General features: G+C 44.8%; 1 protein-coding gene across 1 annotated transcript; it reads left to right on the forward strand.

Annotated features, from left to right (window-relative positions):
• The first annotated feature begins 279 nt into the window (after positions 1-279).
• On the forward strand, positions 280-22219 carry LOC112216868 (nicotinamide phosphoribosyltransferase-like). The gene is made up of 11 exons (XM_042300182.1): positions 280-541; positions 2819-2975; positions 7880-7983; positions 8781-8909; positions 14294-14452; positions 15656-15792; positions 16516-16741; positions 17202-17321; positions 18460-18600; positions 20233-20367; positions 20463-22219. Exons 1-11 carry the CDS (start codon positions 488-490, stop codon positions 20574-20576), a joined length of 1476 nt encoding a protein of 491 aa, XP_042156116.1. The 5' UTR covers positions 280-487; the 3' UTR covers positions 20577-22219.
• The last annotated feature ends 388 nt before the right edge of the window (positions 22220-22607 follow it).

The raw sequence follows: 22607 nt of genomic DNA on the forward strand, positions 1-22607 counted from the left end.
TCGCTTCCTCTTCCGTCTCTGATTTCAGAGATGTTACAAACAATAATGGTGGCTCCTGGGAAAAAAAATAATTTCACAAATAATTAATTTGACCGCCGTCTCATATTTTTATCTATACATTTTATATACAATAATTTACATCTTCATTATGATGGTGTTATCATGGTAACATTTTATTTTTAGTTACAGTATTTGCCAATTCCAATCATTTTCACTCAATGTATTGCGGTTAAAGTGTTGGTTTGGGCCGCTGATCCTAGAACAGTCCTTACGATTCAGAACTTGGGGAAATGATAAGCCTGCTTTGTGTTCTTGCCCCCCCTCCCTCTCCTACACGACTTTATCGTCTACCCCTCCGCTTGTGTGACGCGAGTCCCGCCTCCCCCGGTCTCTTCAGCGTCCCTTCCCCAGCGACAGAGCTAGGTTGTGAGTCCCCAACACGGAGCAAGAATACTGACACCCGCGACTGACTGAAACCAAGGGGAAGATGGAGCACAGAGACCCTCATTTCAACATATTGTTAGCTACTGATTCTTATAAGGTGAGTGGGCGACGCCGGTATGTTATAGTAGTAGGTTCAGTGTGAATTGAATTCTATCAGCCAAGGTGGTTGCATCCTCCAAGGCCATCACGCTCGCCCTGGTCGCTTTCTGTGTCAGATCGCTAGGCCAAATGGGGAGGAGAGAGGGGCAGGTAGAAAAGGTCGTAAGTTACCGCAGTCTGAAAGGATCCTCTTGCCTATTTTCATCTCGGATGACTGACGGAGTGGCCACTGGCGAATCTACGCAGAGCTCACCTTTTTTGCGCAGCTAGCTACGCTTGCTAGGCAGGCAGCTAACGAATGAGCAGTGGATATATAGTCTTAACTATGTGTTGTGAATGGGAACGCTATAGCAGCTCATTTGAAAGGCGGTAGCTAGCGCAAGAAAGCAATGAATTGAGCGGGTGATTTTAGCTACCAAACCGAGGGAAGGCTAGCTTCTGCAAGAGACGTAGCTAACAGACCAGCGTCTACTGGTGATATTATCCATTTGCTTACTTTGGGAGAAAAAAACTATGGTAGATCCTGAAACAAAAGCGAAACTTTGGTAAGCCTTTGGATACGCTCCAGGTCTTTTTGCAAACATTTTTTGACCGTCGATATTGTTGAAGACGGAGGTGGAATGAGTGCATTCAGCGCACATCAAACGAGAGCTGTATGATTCGGTCTGTTTTTGACTGGGTTTTACATGTTATTTTATTTGAAGAAAAGTCTGCTGATGGGTACAATTTATAGAACTTGCAGGCAGAAATGTTATAGTTATGACTGACTGCTTTTGTCGATTACAATACTAGGAGAAATGTATTTATTTCCTTGTGGCCCCTTGTCCATGTCCTGTCATCGCAACTGAATCTCTCACTCACAGGTCACAATACTGCATAGTCTTATTTTTATACCATTGTGGAACAAGACCATTATATAAACACAGTGGAACTGATATGTTGTTTCCTCTTTACCAGATGGACAATAATAAAGGCTGCACAAAGCACATTAATCCTATTATATTTGACGAGCCAGCATCAACTGTCCGTGCTGTGATGATGCTGTTCACTGGACTTGTGTGTGTATGTAGAATAGCACAAAAACATCTGTCTTTTGGGCTCAATGCCATACAGTGACTTGTCAGCATCTGGAACTAGAGGGCCTGTGAGGATAGAGAGAGTGAGGGTGGGAAACTAAAGGCAGGGGACACGCTACTGTGACTGATACACCATAACATGATAGAGGGTAATAAAGGGTCATAAAATAGGCCCTAAAGTCCCTAACCACTGGCCTAAAACCATGGAGAAATATTTGATTCTCAGTGTTCTGTCTTTGCCATGCAAATCTTATGTTTTTTTGTTTCACAACCCCTGGTCTGGTAAAATACAACAACAACCAAAAGAGAGGTTTGTGAACAGAACAGAATGGAGTCAAACGGCTCCAAACATTCGCTTTAATCTTGGTCAATTGTGCTTCATGAACATATTTGATTTAGCCTTTCTCTCTCCTGTTGTGTCCCTAAATTCCGACTGTGTGCATTCAGACTGAGCTGGTTGGCTCCATCCATCCAGCAGCCAGTGACACTCGGGGCTCATCACACGCAGGGGGCTCGTCTCTCTGTCAGAGCGGAGGTCCTAGTGGACTGATTCCCAGGCCAGCACTGATTGATGTAGGCACAGTTCTAGGATCAGCCAACCCATCGGGGGAGATGCGAAACTGACCTTTGGTTCAATGGTTAGGTTACTGGTTAGTTCATGAGGTCTTGTGGGGGGCTAGTGATGGATGGGACAACATTGGTTAGGCTATGTCATTGTATGTGCAAGGCCAGTGCAGCCCAGAGGTAGGATGGGGAGAGGTTCAGAAGTCCGTTTTACAGCTGACTGAATTCCCGGAAAGTGAGAGAGAGATTGATGTGGGCGTGCCCAGAGACGAGGACACAGGACTGTGCCAGCCAGATATGCCGCTGTAGAGAGGCCAGTGTAATTATATGTACATAGTAGTTGTGGCTAATCAATAAAAGCATCGTCAGCAGATTTGCTCATTCCCCTGTGTTTGCGTTATTTACTGTTCCATCTGCTCCGCAGCCCGTCTCTCTGTCCCTCTTTTTTTATAACTGTCCCCAATGTGCCCATCCTCTCCCTTCTGTTCCACTTCTCTACACATACCTGGGTGTCCCAGGTGCAACTAGAGCGAGTGAGATGTCACCAAAGTACCATTCAATCTCTTTAACTGTCATTTTATAGCCTGATGTTATGATGTGTTTTATCCATGTTGTCTCCTCCATCTTTGCTCTAGGTGACACACTACAAGCAGTACCCTCCAAACACCAGTAAAGTGTACTCCTACTTCGAGTGCCGCGAGAAGAGGCCTGACCCGACCAAGAACAGAAAAGTCAAGTATGAGACGACGGTCTTCTACGGCCTGCAGTACATCACCAACAAATACTTAAAAGGTAAGGATTGTATTGATGTCCTCATAATGTCCTCATAATGTCCTCATAATGTCCTCATAATGTCCTCATAATGTCCTCATAATGTCCTCATAATGTCCTCATAATGTCCTCATAATGTCCTCATAATGTCCTCATAATGTCCTCATAATGTCCTCATAATGTCCTCATAATGTCCTCATAATGTCCTCATAATGTCCTCATAATGTCCTCATAATGTCCTCATAATGTCCTCATAATGTCCTCATAATGTCCTCATAATGTCCTCATAATGTCCTCATAATGTCCTCATAATGTCCTCATAATGTCCTCATAATGTCCTCATAATGTCCTCATAATGTCCTCATAATGTCCTCATAATGTCCTCATAATGTCCTCATAATGTCCTCATAATGTCCTCATAATGTCCTCATAATGTCCTCATAATGTCCTCATAATGTCCTCATAATGTCCTCATAATGTCCTCATAATGTCCTCATAATGTCCTCATAATGTCCTCATAATGTCCTCATAATGTCCTCATAATGTCCTCATAATGTCCTCATAATGTCCTCATAATGTCCTCATAATGTCCTCATAATGTCCTCATAATGTCCTCATAATGTCCTCATAATGTCCTCATAATGTCCTCATAATGTCCTCATAATGTCCTCATAATGTCCTCATAATGTCCTCATAATGTCCTCATAATGTCCTCATAATGTCCTCATAATGTCCTCATAATGTCCTCATAATGTCCTCATAATGTCCTCATAATGTCCTCATAATGTCCTCATAATGTCCTCATAATGTCCTCATAATGTCCTCATAATGTCCTCATAATGTCCTCATAATGTCCTCATAATGTCCTCATAATGTCCTCATAATGTCCTCATAATGTCCTCATAATGCAAAATAAGACGACACAAGTCTATATAAATAGCTCTTCTTTGAGTTAACATTCTTTACCACTCGGCCTTGCTACTAGTCTGCAGAGTTGAAGTGAAGAGAGTGATCCTTCCTGTCTCTGCCAGCAGGAGAATCACTGTCATGTGATCAAGGCTAGCATATCATTTAATAGGTGCTCAGATTAATTCTACACCATGGACTGGTGGCATCTGAGGCTCTGTAGCATCTTGACTGAGCAGGGGAGAATCTCAGTTGCATTTCCTTGATTCCTCGCAGTCCACTCTCCACGCCTCCTTCGCAAAACCCATTGAATGAGAAGTTCAGAGGTCCCTCCCCAGGATCACGTCTCAGTGCTTTGAAAAGCAATCCTTTCTTTCTGTACTGTACTCCAGTACTTTGGATTTGAAATGATACAATGAAATTACAGCACTTTTTTGTACATAGTCCCCCCATTTTGGGGACCAAAAGAATGGGGACAAATTCACTCATGTGTATTAAAGTAGTTAACAGTTTTATTATTTGGTCTCGTATTCAGTGATTATTTCAAGCGTGTGACTCCTACAGACTTCTTGGATGCGTTTGCTGTTTGTTTTGGTCGTGTTTCAAGTAATTTTGTGCCCAGTAGAAGTTATTGGCAAATACTGTATTGTGTCATTTGCAATCAAAGTGGCTCCAAAATGACACACTACATTATTTACCATAAATTTCTATTGGGCACAAAATAATCTGAAACACAACCAAAACAAACAGCAAATGAATCCAAGAAGGTTGTAGAGTCACAAGCTTGACGTAAACATTGTGTGTTAGGAATATGGGACCAAACACTCAACTTCTGAGGACTTTTATACAATGGGTTTTGAGAAGGAGGTGTGTGGAGAGGAATCAAGGAAATGCAATTGAGATTCTCCCCAGGATCACGTTCCAATACTTTTAAAAGGAATCCTTCCTTGTGATTGACCTACCGTCATTGGTTAGGATTTCACTACCCAGTAATGTCCGGTCAGGGATTACGCCATGGTAGGAAGTAAGGAAAGAGGACACCTTTTTTTTAAATTTCAGTGTATTTGAACAGGGCCTAGACTATAGCTCCTCCTCTGGCCATCAGTTATTGTAAAGGGCGCTTAGGGCCTCCTGTTGAGGCTTCGCCGGATGTCCCACCTTGGGCGGCCTCAGCCTAGACACTGATCTAAGCTCAGTTTCTCACTCCGTACCCTAATGGTGCCTGCCCTAAGGTTAGGATTTGTAGAAGGTTAAGCTGATCCTAGATCTGTGTTTATTCTTCCGCACAGCATCAGAGAATGGAACTCAAACGTGATTTCACGGGCGAGGCAGAGAGAGGTGCTGTAGAGAGCTTCAGGACTAGCGTGGACTGGAGACAAAGGAGCGTCTTCTCTTTGAACCCCAGCAACACAAAGGGCAGCTGTGCTAGGGGCTACTAGCATATATTCACTACAATGACACAGAGTTCGACCCGCAATAAGTAGTCTTAGAATAACATTTTCTTAACTTTTGTTTTTATTTTGTCTTCAAATAACCTTTTTAAAAATACCAGCCTTGTTACTTTATTGCAACGGGGTTGTATCAAGCACACTTTGGTGTGTGTGTGTGTAACTGTTAAGTTGTGGTTGTGTGTAGGTGTGCTGTGTAGGTGTAGCTGTATACATTGTGTGGGTCCCTAGCCTGTAGCATGTTCTGCAGCAGGACAAAGCCACTCTGTAAGAGGGAGAGAGACGCTACTAATTTAATAGCACACGGAGGGACTAGAGTTTGTTGGAATTCCATGCTTCTCTCTCTCCTCCCGCTTCTCCCTCTTCTCTCACTCCTTTGCTCTCACAAACTATCACATCTCTCTATCCTATACACTCCACTTGTTCACTGATGCTTCAACGATTTAACCACTCTCTCTCCTTTCTCTCTCTCTCCTTTCTCTCTCTCTCCTTTCTCTCTCTCTCTCCTTTATCTCTCTCTCCTTTCTCTCTCTCTCCTTTATCTCTCTCTCCTTTCTCTCTCCTTTCTCTATCTCTCTCTCCTTTCTCTATCTCTCTCTCCTTTCTCTATCTCTCTCTCCTTTCTCTGTCCTTCTCTCTCTCCTTTCTCTGTCTCTCTCTCTCTCCTTTCTCTGTCTCTCTCTCTCTCCTTTCTGTCTCTCTCTCTCTCCTTTCTGTCTCTCTCTCTCCTTTCTGTCTCTCTCTCTCTCCTTTCTGTCTCTCTCGCTCTCCTTTCTGTCTCTCTCGCTCTCCTTTCTCTGTCTCTCTCGCTCTCCTTTCTCTGTCGCTCTCCTTTCTCTGTCGCTCTCCTTTCTCTGTCGCTCTCCTTTCTCTGTCGCTCTCCTTTCTCTGTCGCTCTCCTTTCTCTGTCGCTCTCCTTTCTCTGTCGCTCTCCTTTCTCTGTCGCTCTCCTTTCTCTGTCTCGCTCGCTCTCCTTTCTCGCTCGCTCGTTCTCCTTTCTCGCTCGCTCGTTCTCCTTTCTCTCTCCTTTCTCTCTCCTTTCTCTGTCTCTCTCGCTCTCCTTTCTCTGTCTCTCTCGCTCTCCTTTCTCTATCTCGCTCGCTCTCCTTTCTCTCTCCTTTCTCTGTCTCTCTCGCTCTCCTTTCTCTCTCTTTCTCTGACTCTCGCTCTCCTTTCTCTGTCTCTCTCGCTCTCCTTTCTCTGTCTCTCTCCTTTCTCTGTCGCTCTCCTTTCTCTGTCGCTCTCCTTTCTCTGTCGCTCTCCTTTCTCTGTCGCTCTCCTTTCTCTGTCGCTCTCCTTTCTCTGTCGCTCTCCTTTCTCTATCTCGCTCGCTCTCATTTCTCTCTATCTCGCTCGCTCTCCTTTCTCCCTCTCTCGCTCGTTCTCCTTTCTCGCTCGCTCGTTCTCCTTTCTCGCTCGCTCGTTCTCCTTTCTCTCTCCTTTCTCTGTCTCTCTCGCTCTCCTTTCTCTATCTCTCTCTCCTTTCTCTCTCTCTCTCTCCTCCTTTCTCTCTCCTTTCTCTGTCTATCTCTCTCTCCTTTCTCTGTCTATCTCTCTCTCCTTTCTCTGTCTCTCTCCTTTCTCTGTCTCTCTCGCTTTCTCCTTTCTCTCTCCTTTCTCTGTCTCTCTCGCTCTCCTTTCTCTCTCCTTTCTCTGTCTCTCGCTCTCCTTTCTCTCTCTCCTTTCTCTGTCTCTTTCTCGCTCTCCTTTCTCTCTCCTTTCTCCCCTCTCTCGCTCTCCTTTCTCTCTCCTTTCTCTGTCTCTCTCGCTCTCCTTTCTCTCTCCTTTTCTCTGTCTCTCTCCTTTCTCTGTCTCTCTCGCTCTCCTTTCTCTCTCCTTTCTCTGTCTCTCTCGCTCTCCTTTCTCTCTCCTTTCTCTGTCTCTCTCGCTCTCCTTTCTCTCTCCTTTCTCTGTCTCTCTCGCTCTCCTTTCTCTCTCCTTTCTCTGTCTCTCTCGCTCTCCTTTCTCTCTCCTTTCTCTGTCTCTCTCGCTCTCCTTTCTCTCTCCTTTCTCTGTCTCTCTCGCTCTCCTTTCTCTGTCTCTCTCGCTCTCCTTTCTCTGTCTCTCCTTTCTCTCTCCTTTCTCTCTCCTTTCTCTGTCTCTCTCGCTCTCTCCTTTTTCTCTCTCCTTTCTCTGTCTCTCTCGCTCTCCTTTCTCTCTCCTTTCTCTGTCTCTCTCGCTCTCCTTTCTCTCTCTCTTTCTCTGTCTCTCTCCTTTTTCTCTCCTTTCTCTGTCGCTCTCCTTTCTCTCTCCTTTCTCTGTCGCTCTCCTTTCTCTCTCCTTTCTCTGTCGCTCTCCTTTCTCTCTCCTTTCTCTGTCGCTCTCCTTTCTCTCTCCTTTTCTCTGTCGCTCTCCTTTCTCTCTCCTTTCTCTGTCGCTCTCCTTTCTCTCTCCTTTCTCTGTCGCTCTCCTTTCTCTCTCCTTTCTCTGTCGCTCTCCTTTCTCTGTCTCGCTCGCTTTCCTTTCTCGCTCGCTCTCCTTTCTCGCTCTCTCTCGCTCGCTTGCTCTCCTTTCTCGCTCTCCTTTCTCTCCCGCTCGCTCTCTCTCTCTCTTTCCTTCCTCTCCCTCCAGGGAAGGTGGTGACTCCAGAGAAGATCCAGGAAGCGAAGGAGGTGTACAGGGAACACTTCCAGGATGATGTCTTCAACGAGAAGGGCTGGAACTACATACTGAAGGTACACATACAAGTTTGTTTTACTACAGTGAGCTCCAAAAGTATTGGGACAGTTTTGCCTCTGTACTCCATCACTTTGGAGTACATTTCAGCACTTTTTGTTCGTAGTCCCCCCATTTTAGGGGACCAAAAGTATTGGGACAAATTCACTTATGTGTATTAAAGTAGTCAAAAGTTTAGTATTTGGTGCCATATTCCTCACACACAATGATTACATCAAGCTTGTTGGATGCATTTGCTGTTTGTTTTGGTTGTGTTTCAGATGATTTTCTGCCCAATAGAAATGAATGGTAAATAATGTATTGTAATCATGGTAGCATCCACATTAATGTAGAAGTGTTTAGAAACATATTCTATTCTTATTTACAATAAAAATGGCTCCAAAATGACACAATCCATTATTTACCCGTCCCCACGAGAATAGTAAAGGACTGAGCGAGAGGACTGAGGGAGAGGCCATAGAGATCACATTAGATGTTTCCCTGAACTCTGACATCACTACCTAGTGGTAGACCTATTACCCAATTAGGCCTACATCATGCTTCCCTATGAGTACTAGATGTTGAAAATACGTAGTTTTGGTGGAAAAGACATCTTTCAATCAATTTTGCTCACTGGGTTACTCGTGCTGATCAGGGTCACTTTAATTTGATTAGTGTCCTATTGTATTTTTTTCTCCATACTTTTATTTTGACTAATCTGATAAAGAAAATGGATCAGACCGTGGGCTTTAGGGTAAATGTTGTGTGTTAACTGCAATGGCTGCTGTAACGGATGTGTGTGTGTTGTGTATTGCAGAAGTATGACGGCCACCTACCCATAGAGATCAAGGCGGTGCCGGAGGGAAGTGTGATCCCACGGGGTAACGTCCTCTTCACCGTGGAGAGCACCGACCCAGAATGCTACTGGCTCACCAACTGGGTGGAGGTGAGTGTCAGTGGATGGGAGCGGCAGCCATTTTGGAATGGAGTTGATTTACATGGCATTATTGAATGCAGAATCAGTCAGGTTAGAGGTAGGTTAGGTCTCTCCATCAATGTGACTGGATTGGGTCCTTCCGGTCTGTTCCAAATGACTCCTTCGAGTCAGTGGGGCTTTCGGAGACTGCCTGATCTAAAATCAATTAGAATATTTATTTAACTTCGCTCCACGCTGACCAAGGCCCTGCCCGTAGAGCACACCACACAACACTGCCACGGTGACTCTACGCTTTTTAATTCACTTATGATGAGAGCCATCAGTCTATCTATCTGTAAACCTCATGTATCCTGCCTCTGTCTGTCTAGCCTGGAGTGTTACTAGCTAGCTTCTCTGACTAGGATAGTTTCTATGGTTGTTGCATCACAAATGGCACCCTATTCCCTCGGGGTGAAACTGGTTCACAAAGCTCACGGTTCGGTACGATACGGTACAGTGGCGTCACGGTTCGGTACGGTTTCGATACATCAACAAAATAAATGCCAGAGGAATATGTCATTTTGCGTTTAGATTTTCCATTTATTATAATCGTAAACACGGGTAGCTTGAGTTCCCAGGAGGATATGGAAACACAGGGACATCAAAATAACAGCAGTGCCTGCCTGAGAACAGGAAATAAAAGTCATTTAAAACAGAACTTCAACAAGAGTGTGTAGTCCAGCAGCATATATCAACATTAAGTCACATAGCAGTGTCTTAAACGAAATAGGACCACTTGAGACTGGTGACTTGAAAATCTGATATTTCTTTCTTTTTTTTGTTTGTTTTTCTTTAAGAAGATTAGTCTATCCACATTATCTGCAGTGAGCACAGATCGGCTTGCTGTGACAATTTCAGCCGCTGTGGAGAATAGCCTCTCGCTAGGGACAGAGGTCCCAAGCACAGCCAGCCGCTGTGGAGAATAGCCTCTCGCCAGGGACAGAGGTCCCAAGCACAGCCAGCCGCTGTGGAGAATAGCCTCTCGCCAGGGACAGAGGTCCCAAGCACAGCCAGCCGCTGTGGAGAATAGCCTCTCGCTAGGGACAGAGGTCCCAAGCACAGCCAGCTGCTGTGGAGAATAGCCTCTCGCCAGGGACAGAGGTCCCAAGCACAGCCAGCCGCTGTGGAGAATAGCCTCTCGCCAGGGACAGAGGTCCCAAGCACAGCCAGCCGCTGTGGAGAATAGCCTCTCGCCAGGGACAGAGGTCCCAAGCACAGCCAGGTAGCGCCTTGCTAACATGGCATCATGAGGGTATATTAAATCTTTGGTGTGTAAGTGGATCAGCATCCCGGGGAATACAGTCCACTTCCCTGTATGAGGTCACCAGCTCCTCTATGACCTTGACCTTTGACTTGGTGCCCTGCTCCTGGGTCGTGAACAGCTCCCCAAAAAAGCTCCGCCGTTGCAGACTTCTTTTGTGGAGGAGAACCCCTGTCGTCTACCGTCTCTGGAGAGGGGTTGGCTCCTGTGACCCTGCGGAAGTCATTTTCATCTAATTTAATATCTCTGAAGTGGCTTTAAAAATATGTTTTGTTGTTAAATATATATCAGACACTATTATGACAATTATTACTTTGCAATTAATTGTTAAATCACAAACTAATAAAATAATAAATGTCACATGAACAAAATAAATACAATACCTGTTGTATAATGGTCACAATCTCTGCTGTGAGTTCATTGTAGACTCTCAGACGAGCAGCATCCAGGTGCAGCAGGGACGTGAACCGGGGTCCGAAGAGGTGCTCTTGTGTAAGAAGTCTTGGACACCAGGGTCAGCATATCTAGGCTCCGGGTTAACTCTGATAGCCGTCTTGACACCCCTTACTGCGGTGTTCATCCTCATCAGATTCCACCATTGATTTCAGGTTCATTGTTTTTATAGGCAGGACCATGGAAGCTGATGGGATGCTCTCGGTGCATTTCAGTGGTGTGACTGTTTTGAGAGGTTTGCACAGCAGAGGACATTGTCATCTTCAAACAAAGTCACAATATCTCTTGACATTCTTCCTCACAGCTTGATCAGTCAGTGTAGAATACACCGCAACGTTCTGCTCCAGGTGTCTCTCAACCATGTCATGGCTTGAATTCCATCTAGTCGGGACACCTTGAATTAGTTTGTGGTTTGGCAGCTCCAGCATCTCCTGTTTTGTCTTGAAAACATGTGCAGCAGTTGTGCTTTTATGGAAGAAGGATACCACCTTCCTGATCTTTGCTGAGAAGCGAGAGATTGGATTCACTGACATTGCTTTTTGAGATGCAGATGAATAACGTGAGCAAAGCATCCTATCTGTGGCCCCAGTCCAGCTAGTGCAACTGTATTTACAATATGTCTAGCGTTGTCTCAGGAATCGTTACATTATCCCTCCAACTTCCCTTAGCGCTTCCCCCAAGTTTACACTGGTGTGACTCCTCTCAAGGGGACGTGTTTTAAGGACATGGCTTTTTACCTCCCACTCTGCGGTAATGAAATGAGCCGTTACAGCTCTAGACGTCTAACTGTCTGTAGTTAGAGCAACACACAGCGTTTCTGACAACTCACTCTCAAGTTGTTATTTTGTATAAGGCAGGTATTAATGTCTGGGCAAAATGTGCACGGGAAGGAATAGTGAAGCGCGGCTCGACCACTTTAAACATGTTTCCTATCGGCAATGAACAGACATGTTGTAGAAGTTGTTATCCATCACTCGTTGGCCATCTCCGTTATAGTGTAACAGTATAGCTTCCGTCCCTCTCCTCGCCCCTACCTGGGCTCGAACCAGGAACACATCGACAACAGCCACCCTCGAAGCAGTGTTACCCATGCTGAGCAAGGCGAACAACCACTCCCAAGTCTCAGAGCGAGTGACGTTTGAAACGAGATTAGCGCGCACCCCGCTAACTAGCTAGCCATTTCACATCGGTTACACCAGCCTCATCTCGGGAGTTGATAGACTTGTCATAAACAGCTCAATGCTAGAAGCATTGCGAAGAGCTGCTGGCAAAACGCATGAAAGTGCTGTTTGAATGAATGCTTACGAGCCTGCTGCTGCCTACCATCGCTCAGTCAGACTGCTCTTTCAAATCAGAGACTTAATTATAACATAACACACAGAAATACAAGCCTTATTTTCCGGATTCAACCATATTAATGACCTATCATCTCGAAAACAAGACGTTTATTCTTTCAGTGAAATACGGAACCATTCCATATTTTATCTAACGGGTGGCATCCATAAATCCATCAGTCTAAATATTCATGTTACATTGCACAGCCTTCAATGTTATGTCATAATAACGCAATTCTGTCAAATTAGATGGCCTAAACTGTTGCATATACCCTGACTCTGCGTGCAATGAATGCAAGAGAAGTTTCACCTGGTTAATATTGCCTGCTAACCTGGATTTTTTTTAGCTTAAAATATATACTTCTGTGTATTGATTTTAAGAAAGGCATTGATGTTTATGGTTAGGTACACATTGGAGCAACGACAGTCCTTTTTCGCGAATACGCACCCCATTGATTATATGCAACGCAGGACACGCTAGATAAACTAGTAATATCATCAACCATGAGTATTTAACTAGTGATTATGATTGATTGTTTTTTATAAGATAAGTTTAATGCTAGCTAGCAACTTACCTTGGCTTCTTACTGCATTCACATAACAGGCAGTCTCCTCGTGGAGTGCAATGAGAGGCAGGTGGTTAGAGCGTTGGACTAGTTAACTGTAAGGTTGCAAGATTGAATCCCCCGAGCTGACAATGTAAAAGTCTGTTGTTCTGCCCCTGAACAAGGCAGTTAACCCACCGTTCCTAGGCCGTCATTGAAAATAAGAATGTGCTCTTAACTGACTTGCCTAGTTAAATAAAGATTCAATAATGGTGTAAAAGAAAAAAGAAAAAATCGTCCAAATCGGTGTCCAAAAATACCGATTTCCGATTGTTATGAAACCGTGAAATCGGTCCTAATTAATCGGTCGACCTCTAATTTTAATATCGAGGAATATTTCACTTACTCTGGTCCTAGGAACAGCATGAATTTGTGCATGAATATACCTAGCGACTAGAGTTTCGCCATCAGGTTTAAGACTGTCCCCTCACCTCTGAGGGTTGCTCCCTCAGATGCAGGTATCTCCAGTAAAATAAAATGTACATTTTTTTTTTTAAAGCAAATTATTTCCATTTATGCTCAGCTGTGCCTTGCAAGTTAATGTTGCATAGACATAGACTTACATTTTTTGAAGTCATGTTTTATTTTCTTCTGAGCAGTAGATCTCTGCTTGCTTTTTGACTCTGAAAATGTTGGGGACCACTGTATTATACAGTATATTATGGTTTGTCTCTGGGAGGATGTGGCTCTGTTAGCCCCATCCACACTACGGTGCTCAATGGCGCCCCCTCAGTCTCCACCTGGCATTACTGCTGTAGATCACCGCCACATCAGCATCACTGCATGAGTCAAAATACAACCAGTCATATAGTAGGCCTGTATGGCCTCAGTTCCTTAAAGATGATTCATGTGTTTCTAGATTATTCTGATCATTTTCACATATTGTGTTGTAGTTTTTGGAGCTGTGGCTGGCAACATCTTGTGGTATCGTGTGAGAGGTCAGGTAACCCTGCATGTATATAGGTAGTGATCACCTTCTAGGGGTTAACAAGGTGTTTCTGACCCTGTACACCGTACAGATGACCCTGCACACACACACTCTCACGGACATACACACTACACAGCTCCTAGAGGGAGAAATATGACAAAACACACACTCGGACATGGCGTGATAATATTGACTCGTCCGTTCAACGATGACTGGACTGGGACAAAGACCCAGGCATCTCTAGCTGCCAGCGGGCCACGGCTAAGTAACTCTGTCCTGGGCTTGCCGTGCGGGGAATCCCCCATCGAACCCAGTGTTTACTTGTGGATGTCCTCTCCATGTCCCTTTCCCAGGGAATATGGGTCTGTCCCCTGAGCCTCCCAAACAGCCCACTTCCCCTTCCACATAGCAGGATAAAGGATCTGTGGTGGTTTTGGGTTCATGTTCCAACCCACTACACTGTGATGGGGGTGACTGGAGGGTGTGGATGGGGCTGTGGTGGGGTCAGAGGGATTTTTCGGGTCCAGGGCAGGGACATGGACAGGCACACTACAGTTCAAGGAAGATGGAGGAGAGAGTGTAAGGAGCGGGATCAGAAATGGATGAGAGGGAGGGATGAGAGAGGGAGGGAAGATGGATGCAGCGAGACAGGAATGAGGGAGACTCCTCGAAAGCACTGAAAGCTGTGCTTCGATAGCTCCAGACTTGGGCCCATTCTAGAATGGCCATCTACTAACCCTCTCGTCTTGTCCCCTCTTCCTCCTCCCCTCCAGACCATCCTTGTTCAGGTCTGGTACCCCATCACTGTGGCGACCAACTCCAGGGAGCAGAAGAAGATTCTGGCCAAGTACCTGCTGGAGACCTCTGGCAACCTGGACAAGCTGGAGTACAAGCTGCACGACTTTGGCTACAGGGGAGTCTCCTCACAAGAGGTAGAGGAACAGGGTGTGTGTGTGGGCGGGGTGTTATATATGGTGCATTCGTAAAGTATTCAGACCCCTTGACTTTCCCCACATTTTGTTACGTTACATACAGCTTCATTCTAAAATCGATTCAATAAAAAATGTCCCTCGTCAATCTACACACAATACCCCATAATGACAAAGCCATTATAAAAAGTACAAAAAAACGGATACCTTATTTACATAAGTATTCAGACCCTTTGCTATGAGACTCAAAATTGAGCTCAGGTGCATCCTGTTTCCATTGATCATCCTTGAGATGTTTCTACAACTTGATTGGAGTCCACCTGTGGTAAGTTCAATTGATTGGACATGATTTGGAAAGGCAAACACCTGTTTATATAAGGTCCCATGTTGACAGTGCATGTCAGAGCAAAAACCAAGCCATGAGGTCGAAGGAATTGTCCATAGAGCTTCGAGACAGGATTGTATCAAGGCACAGATTTGGGGAAGGGTACCAAAATATTTCTGCAACATTGAAGATCCCCAAGAACACCGTGTCCTCCATCATTCTTAAATGGAAGAAGTTTGGAACAACCAAGACTCTTCCTAGAGCTGGCTGCCCGGCCAAACTGAGTTATCAGGGGAGAAGGGCCTTGGACAGGGAGGTGACCAAGAACTCGATGGTCAGTCTGACAGTCTCCGGAGTTCGTCTGTGGAGATGGGAGCACCTTCCAGAAAGACAGCCATCTCTGCAGCACTCCACCAATCAGGCCTTTATGGTAGAGGGGCCAGCCAGAGCCCGGACTTGAACCCGATCGAACAACTGACCTGAAAATAGCTGTGCAGCGACACTCCCCGTCCAACCTGACAGAGATTGAGAGGATCTACAGAGAAGAATGGGAGTAACTCCAAATACAGGTGTGCCAAGCTTGTAGAGTCATGCCCAAGAACACTCTAAGCTGTTATCTCTGGCAACGGTGCTTCAACAAAGTACTGAGTAAAGGGTCTGAATACTTATGTAAATGTGATATTTCAGTTTTATTTTTTAAATACATTTGCAAAAGTGTCTAAACCTGTTTTTGCTTTGTTTATTGTGTGTAGATTCGTATATATATTTTTTTCAAATCCATTTTAGAACAGGGCTGTAACGTAACAAAAGGTGAGAAAAGTCGAGGGGTCTGAATACTGTGTGTGTGACATTTGACTCACCATCTCTCTTCCCCATTTCAGACGGCAGGTATCGGAGCCTCTGCCCACCTGGTGAACTTTAAGGGCACAGACACGGTGGCTGGCATCGGCGTGATTAAGAAGTACTATGGCACCAAAGACCCCGTGCCTGGCTTCTCTGTGCCCGCCGCGGAGCACAGGTAATACAGTCAAGACACACAGTGACCACACAGTTAACACACTAACATCTCTTACTTGGTCCCGAATCAATCAAATTACACTTGTATAGGGCTTCTTAGCCCCAGAAAGCAAGCAGGAGGGGGTGGCTTTGATATCCAAATATCAATTGCATTCACACCACACACACACACACACACAGGATATTACAGTACGTCTCTAGCTGAGTTGGCTGTACCACTGCTCCACTGCACCATTCATTTGCCCCGTTGGTTTCTAGGAGTTCGGCTCCAGAGTCCCTGGCCTGGTCACTGTGTTCACGGAATCACGACACAGTCTCACTCCTCTCCATATGATACACACAGTACTCTTGCCCCCCTCCGACCACCACTCTCTGGTTTCTCCGAGGTGGTATCAATGCATTTAGAGATACACCGCCTCACTTCTTTGCTAATACAGGTAGGCTTGATTTGATAGCATGAAAATAAAGCTCAAATTGTAACTGAGACAAGGGAAATGCACAGATGGACTCCGAAAGAAACTAAAAGGACACCGCTAGCCAGCTACAGTGCACTGTTGTGGACATGAGCTTCTGGAAGTCCAGTCTCTGCAAAGCGTTGATAAGGATGCCCTCTAGTGGTGGTAGTGCAGCTCTACGTGGATGAGTTCACAGGGAGAGGGATTTGTTTTTTTGTTGTTGTCTTTAGTAGATCTGATAACTTTGTATTCTCCCTCCTTCTCTCCAGCACCATCACGGCGTGGGGGAAGGACCACGAGCGAGATGCCTTTGAGCACATTGTGAGGCAGTTCCCCAACGTGCCCGTGTCGATCGTCAGTGACAGCTATGACATCTACAACGCCTGTGAGAAGATCTGGGGCGAAGACCTGAGGAGTCTCATTGAGTCCCGCAGCGCTGACGCCCCACTGGTGGTCCGCCCCGACTCAGGGAACCCCCTGGATACCGTACTGAAGGTAACACTAGGCCTAACTAAACCCTAAATCTACCCCCATAAACCCCACATGGTCTGCCCGAATTAGGGATCCCTGTGGATAACGTACTGAAGGTAGGTCCCAATCAGGTCCTCTGAGAAAGATGCCCACAAATTCAACATCCATGTTAATCTGCTATTTGATATAAGTGTAGTAATAATAATATGCTGTTTAGCAGATGCTTTTATTGTCATGCACACATACATTTTATGTACAGGTGGTCCCAGGAATCCAACCCACTATCCTAGTGTTGCAAGTCCCTTGCGCTACCAACTGCGCTATGGAGGGTGCATGATTTGGGTGGTATTTTGAGCTATGACCGGGCTTCTGTAGTTGAGATTGAGCCCTATGGAAGCCCTCTCAGTCGGTCCTGTATGTTCCTCCCATACAGATTTTAGCATTCTTGTTTTTATTTTTTAAATGTTGTGGTTCCTCCACTCAGGTGCTGGAGATCCTGGGGAAGAAGTTCATCCCTACGGAGAACTCCAAAGGCTACAAAGTTCTGCCGCCCTATATCAGAGTTATACAGGGGGACGGAGTGGACATCAACACCCTGCAAGAGGTACACACACACAGAGAGAGAGAGAGAGAGAGTCAGTTTTAACAGACGTGTATCTGTTAAACAGACACCTGCCCGCCTGTCTAACATCACTACTCTGGACGCCTCTGACTTAGAATACGTGGACAACTCCAAATACCTAGGTGTCTGGTTAGACTAAACTCTCCTTCCAGACCCACATCAAACATCTCCAATCCAAAGTTAAATCTAGAATTGGCTTCCTATTTCACAACAAAGCATCCTTCACTCATGCTGCCAAACATACCCTTGTAAAACTGACCATCCTACCAATCCTCGATTTCGGCGATGTCATTTACAAAATAGCCTCCAATACCCTACTCAACAAATTGGATGCAGTCTATCACAGTGCAATCCGTTTTGTCACCAAAGCCCCATATACTACCCACCATTGCGACCTGTACGCTCTCATTGGCTGGCCCTCGCTTCATACTCGTCGCCAAACCCACTGGCTCCATGTCATCTACAGACCCTGCTAGGCAAAGTCCCCCCTTATCTCAGCTCGCTGGTCACCATAGCATCACCCACCTGTAGCATGCGCTCCAGCAGGTATATCTCTCTGGTCATCCCCAAAACCAATTCTTTCTTTGGCTGCCTCTCCTTCCAGTTCTCTGCTGCCAATGACTGGAACGAACTACAAAAATCTCTGAAACTGGAAACACTTATCTCCCTCACTAGCTGACTGTCAGAGCAGCTCACAGATTACTGCACCTGTACATAGCCCACCTATAATTTAGGCCAAACAACTACCTCTTTCCCTACTGTATTTATTTTATTTATTTATTTTGCACCCCATTATTTTTATTTCTACTTTGCACATTCTTCCATTGCAAATCTACCATTCCAGTGTTTTACTTGCTATTTTGTATTTACTTTGCCACCATGGCCTTTTTTTTGCCTTTACCTCCCTTATCTCACCTCATTTGCTCACATCGTATATAGACTTGTTTATACTGTGTTATTGACTGTATGTTTGTTTTACTCCATGTGTAACTCTGTGTTGTTGTATGTGTCGAACTGCTTTGCTTTATCTTGGCCAGGTCACAATTGTAAATGAGAACTTGTTCTCAACTTGCCTACCTGGTTAAATAAAGGTGAAATAATAAATAAAATCTGTGTGTAGATCGTGGAGGGGATGAAGCAGCATCGGTGGAGCATTGAGAACATTGCCTTTGGCTCTGGAGGGGCTCTGCTGCAGAAACTGACCAGGGATCTGCTCAACTGCTCCTTCAAATGCAGCTATGTGGTCACCAATGGCCTGGGGGTGAGCAGAGCATTACACGCTTGCACACACCATCACATACGCATGCATACTATATTACAGTGGGGTCTTAAATGATTGACACTTTTTTTTAAATAAAAATTAGCAGAAATGACTGTACAAAATCAATCATTCAAATACTGAGCTAAATTGTGTGCTAAAAAAACATTTAGGCATTATTTTATGCTAATGTAATTGCTCAGAGAAGAAAGAGATTTTGTTTAACAAGTAGTGCTTTCATTTTCTCAGCAAGGTAGGGGTCAAAATGATTGACACCCTGTTTTCAATACCTCACCTTGCCAGAATAACAGCGCTGAGAACACATTGGGAGGGATCTTAGACCATTCCTCCATACAGAATCTTAAAATAACCTGGTAATTCATTATGCTGGTAACCAAGGGCCCCAGGACAAGTGGAAGCAAAATAGCCCTGTACCATTAGAGATCCACCACCATATTTTACAATGGGGTTCTTTTCTGCTCACGCATTCTCAGTACGCCACCGAACCCACCACTGGTGTGCTTGGTCAAACAGCTCTATTTTCAGGTCACCTGACCAAAGCACTGGTTCCAATTCAAGTGCCAAGGCTCTTTAGCAAACTCCAGACATTTAATTTGTTGGATGAAAACAATCCGGTCGACGAATACACATCCTGCAGGTATTTGTTTCCTATAATTTGGTTAATTATCAGTTAATTGTTACATTTAATTCAGGCTTTTGTTCATTGAGACCATATTGCAGGTCATATATATTTTAAACCTGTGCGGCTGGGAAGAGTTTGAGTATACCCTACTAAATAAATGAATGCTAATTTCGCAGCCTATAGCCTATTTGATTCTGGGAGTTGTTTATGTAAGTTTCAATTAAACTATTTGATTATCGAGCGATATTCAATGTATGTCAGCTTTAGGCTTTCAATTAGAAGACTCTTATGTTAACAGTGTGAGATAAGAAGATACGGTTCTTCATTCATGCCATGCTTTCCTTTTATCCAAATGTTGAATAGACATGCAGACAAATCAATTCATACGGGAAAGGGGAATAGCCTATAGTACTCTGGAGTCAACGGGAAAGGGAATAGCCTATAGTACTCTGGAGTCAACGGGAAAGGGGAATAGCCTATAGTACTCTGGAGTCAACGGGAAAGGGGAATAGCCTATAGTACTCTGGAGTCAACGGGAAAGGGGAATAGCCTATAGTACTCTGGAGTCAACGGGAAAGGGGAATAGCCTATAGTACTCTGGAGTCAACGGGAAAGGGGAATAGCCTATAGTACTCTGGAGTCAACGGGAAAGGGAATAGCCTATAGTACTTTGGAGTCAACGGGAAAGGGAATAGCCTATAGTACTCTGGAGTCAACGGGAAAGGGGAATAGCCTATAGTACTCTGGAGTCAACGGGAAAGGGGAATAGCCTATAGTACTCTGGAGTCAACAATAGAATAAATTATTATTTGGCGGATGGGTCGTGGTTGCGGAGAAAAATCTACCCTGATGCCGGGTGGGGCTCGGAATTGACGTGGCTGGCGAGGGCGAGAGCATCTCCAAAAAACTGTCCCGTGCAGGACTCTTAACACAGACACACATCCTACCTTCACTGGAAGGAGAAGTGTAACTGTTTTAAATTTTGGTGCCAGGTGAATGTGTTCAAGGACCCGGTGGCGGACCCTAACAAAAGGTCAAAGAAAGGTCGTCTGTCTCTGCACCGGACAGCGAGCGGGGACTTTGTCACTCTGGAGGAGGGCAAGGGAGACCTGGAGGAGTACGGCGTGGTGAGTTGACATCGAATGTGGCCCTTTTGAGGTTAGTTAATGAGACTCTTCACTGACATGTATTTGTTATTTTCCCTCGCTCCCTCCCTCTCCAGGACCTGTTACACACAGTGTTTCAGAATGGGAAAATTGTCAAGACGTACACATTCGATGACGTCAGAGACAATGCCAAGATAACAGACAGTGACCTCAAGGAGCTCCTCCACTGAGGGGCCGCTGACCCCTGAACCTCTGACCTCCATCACCCCACCGGAGGCGGCATATTGCCAATGACCCCTTCCCTCAACCTCCACCCACCCTCCCAGAAGCACTGTCCTCCACTGGAGAGGAGAGTAGACCCCCCCCCACAGACACACACACACACAAACACGTCCAAACCCACACCTGAGTGAAGGCCAAGGGATAGAGAAAGTAGTGAGTGAATGAGGAAAGGGAGAGAGGAGTGAGTGAAACCAGTAAGTGATAAAGGAAGTTGAGTGAGATAAATGAGAGCGAAAGAGATGTAAACAAACACACTGACTGTACCCTGTGTTGTGTGTACAGAGCTGTTTAAAGTAATTAATCATCTATTTAGCATTGTCTTTTAGTGGTGGATGGAATGATCTCGTGGGATAGAAATCATTTAAACTGCGGTTACGTTAGTGTTTATCTGAACAAGTGTCGCTATAAACTGATCACAGGAAAGGAGATCCTGTTTCTACTGTGTTCAGGAAAGTTCCAGAACTTTGTGTGGTTCTAGAACTGAGAGGTATATGTTTAATGTTCCTGAGTGTGGATGTTTGTGTGTGCGTGCTGACAGTTTCTTCCTCGTAAAGGAACGTTGTATTCCTTTATGCAAATGAATTTGCTGATCAGGGGAACACATACTCTACCTTTTTTAAGTTGTTGGCCTTTTTTAAATACATTTGTCCCCGGTTCTTTAGAAGACACTGCCCACACGTGGGCAAGTCGCCATCTAGAAGCCAACTAATCACGTTGCTAAAACACTGTCTGCAGAACTGCAGGACACAGTCTGTATGTCTGAAATGGCACCCTATTCCCTTTATAGTGCACTTTTTTTGACCAGTAAAAACTAGTACACTGTATAGGGAATAGGGTGCCATTTTGGACTCACGGAGTCAAATCTCTCTCTTTGTGGCTCCTTTTTTTTTATTTGTGTAAAAGTACAAATATTTGTTACACATACCTTTTTCTGTGCTTTAAAGAACAAGAAGGCATTTGTCTCTGATATTGAATTATGGGGAACATTTCCGTAGAGCTTGATTTGACTATTTTGATACCGTCTTGGTTGGTTCTTACCTCAGAAATCATCATTTGTTATGACAAAGGTAAATATTGCCAGAATATTTGCAGTAAATCTTCATATTTACAAGGGATGTGGCCAAACTGTCTTCACACGTGTGTGTGTATATAACGACTGAATTATACTGCGAGAGGACAGAGTAGGGAGAAATAGTGTTATTATTATTTTTGTCTAATTCCCATTTTCTACCAGAATGTTCCACACTGCTTGTTTGTTGTACGATGTGTTATGTCAGGTTTTAGCAAATGTTTGTTTGTGTGTAGAGTAGTGTTACATTTCGGGTAACTTTTCCAGAAAGCCAGATTGAAAGATTCCGGGAATCAGGAAGGAATACGCAGGGAATCCAGAATCCTCCAAACAGGATTTTGTGATGACTGGAATTTTGCAATCCTGGTGTAGTCTTGTGTGAATACTGTATTGAAAATAATACTTGTGAATTCTATTTTTGTTTTGTTATATGTTGGTTGTCCCATATTATCTGATATTTTAAACTAACATATTACTGTTGCAATGTCTACATATTAAAAGCACCATCCTGTCAATTTGAAATGTTTGATGGAATATATATATATATATTTTGGTGTATTTTACCCCCTTTTTCTCCCCAATTTTGTGATATCCAATTACGATCTTGTCTGATCACTGCAACTCCCCAACGGGCTTGGGAGAGGCGAAGGTCGACTCATGCGTCCTCCGAAACATGACCTGCCAAACCGCGCTTCTTAACACCCGCCCGCTGAACCCCGGAAGCCAGCTGCACCAATGTGTCGGAGTAAACGACGCTTAACTGACAACCAAAATCAGCCTACAGGCGCCCGGCCCGCTACAAGGAGTAGCTAGAGCACGATGAGCCAAGTAAAGTGCCCCCAGCTAAACCCTCCCCTAACCTGGGCAAATTGTGCGACTCCCGGTCACGGCCAGTTCTGACAGCCTGGGA

Source organism: Oncorhynchus tshawytscha, linkage group LG17 (genome assembly GCF_018296145.1).
Source record: "Oncorhynchus tshawytscha isolate Ot180627B linkage group LG17, Otsh_v2.0, whole genome shotgun sequence".
Classification (NCBI taxonomy): domain Eukaryota; kingdom Metazoa; phylum Chordata; class Actinopteri; order Salmoniformes; family Salmonidae; genus Oncorhynchus; species Oncorhynchus tshawytscha.

Coding starts and splice junctions, on each gene's coding strand:
- LOC112216868 (XM_042300182.1), top strand. CDS start 488: ATGGAGCACAGAGACCCTCATTTCAACATATTGTTAGCTACTGATTCT. Junction 17,322..18,459: donor ACATCAACACCCTGCAAGAG/GTACACACACAC, acceptor ATCTGTGTGTAG/ATCGTGGAGGGGATGAAGCA. Junction 20,368..20,462: donor ACCTGGAGGAGTACGGCGTG/GTGAGTTGACAT, acceptor CTCCCTCTCCAG/GACCTGTTACACACAGTGTT.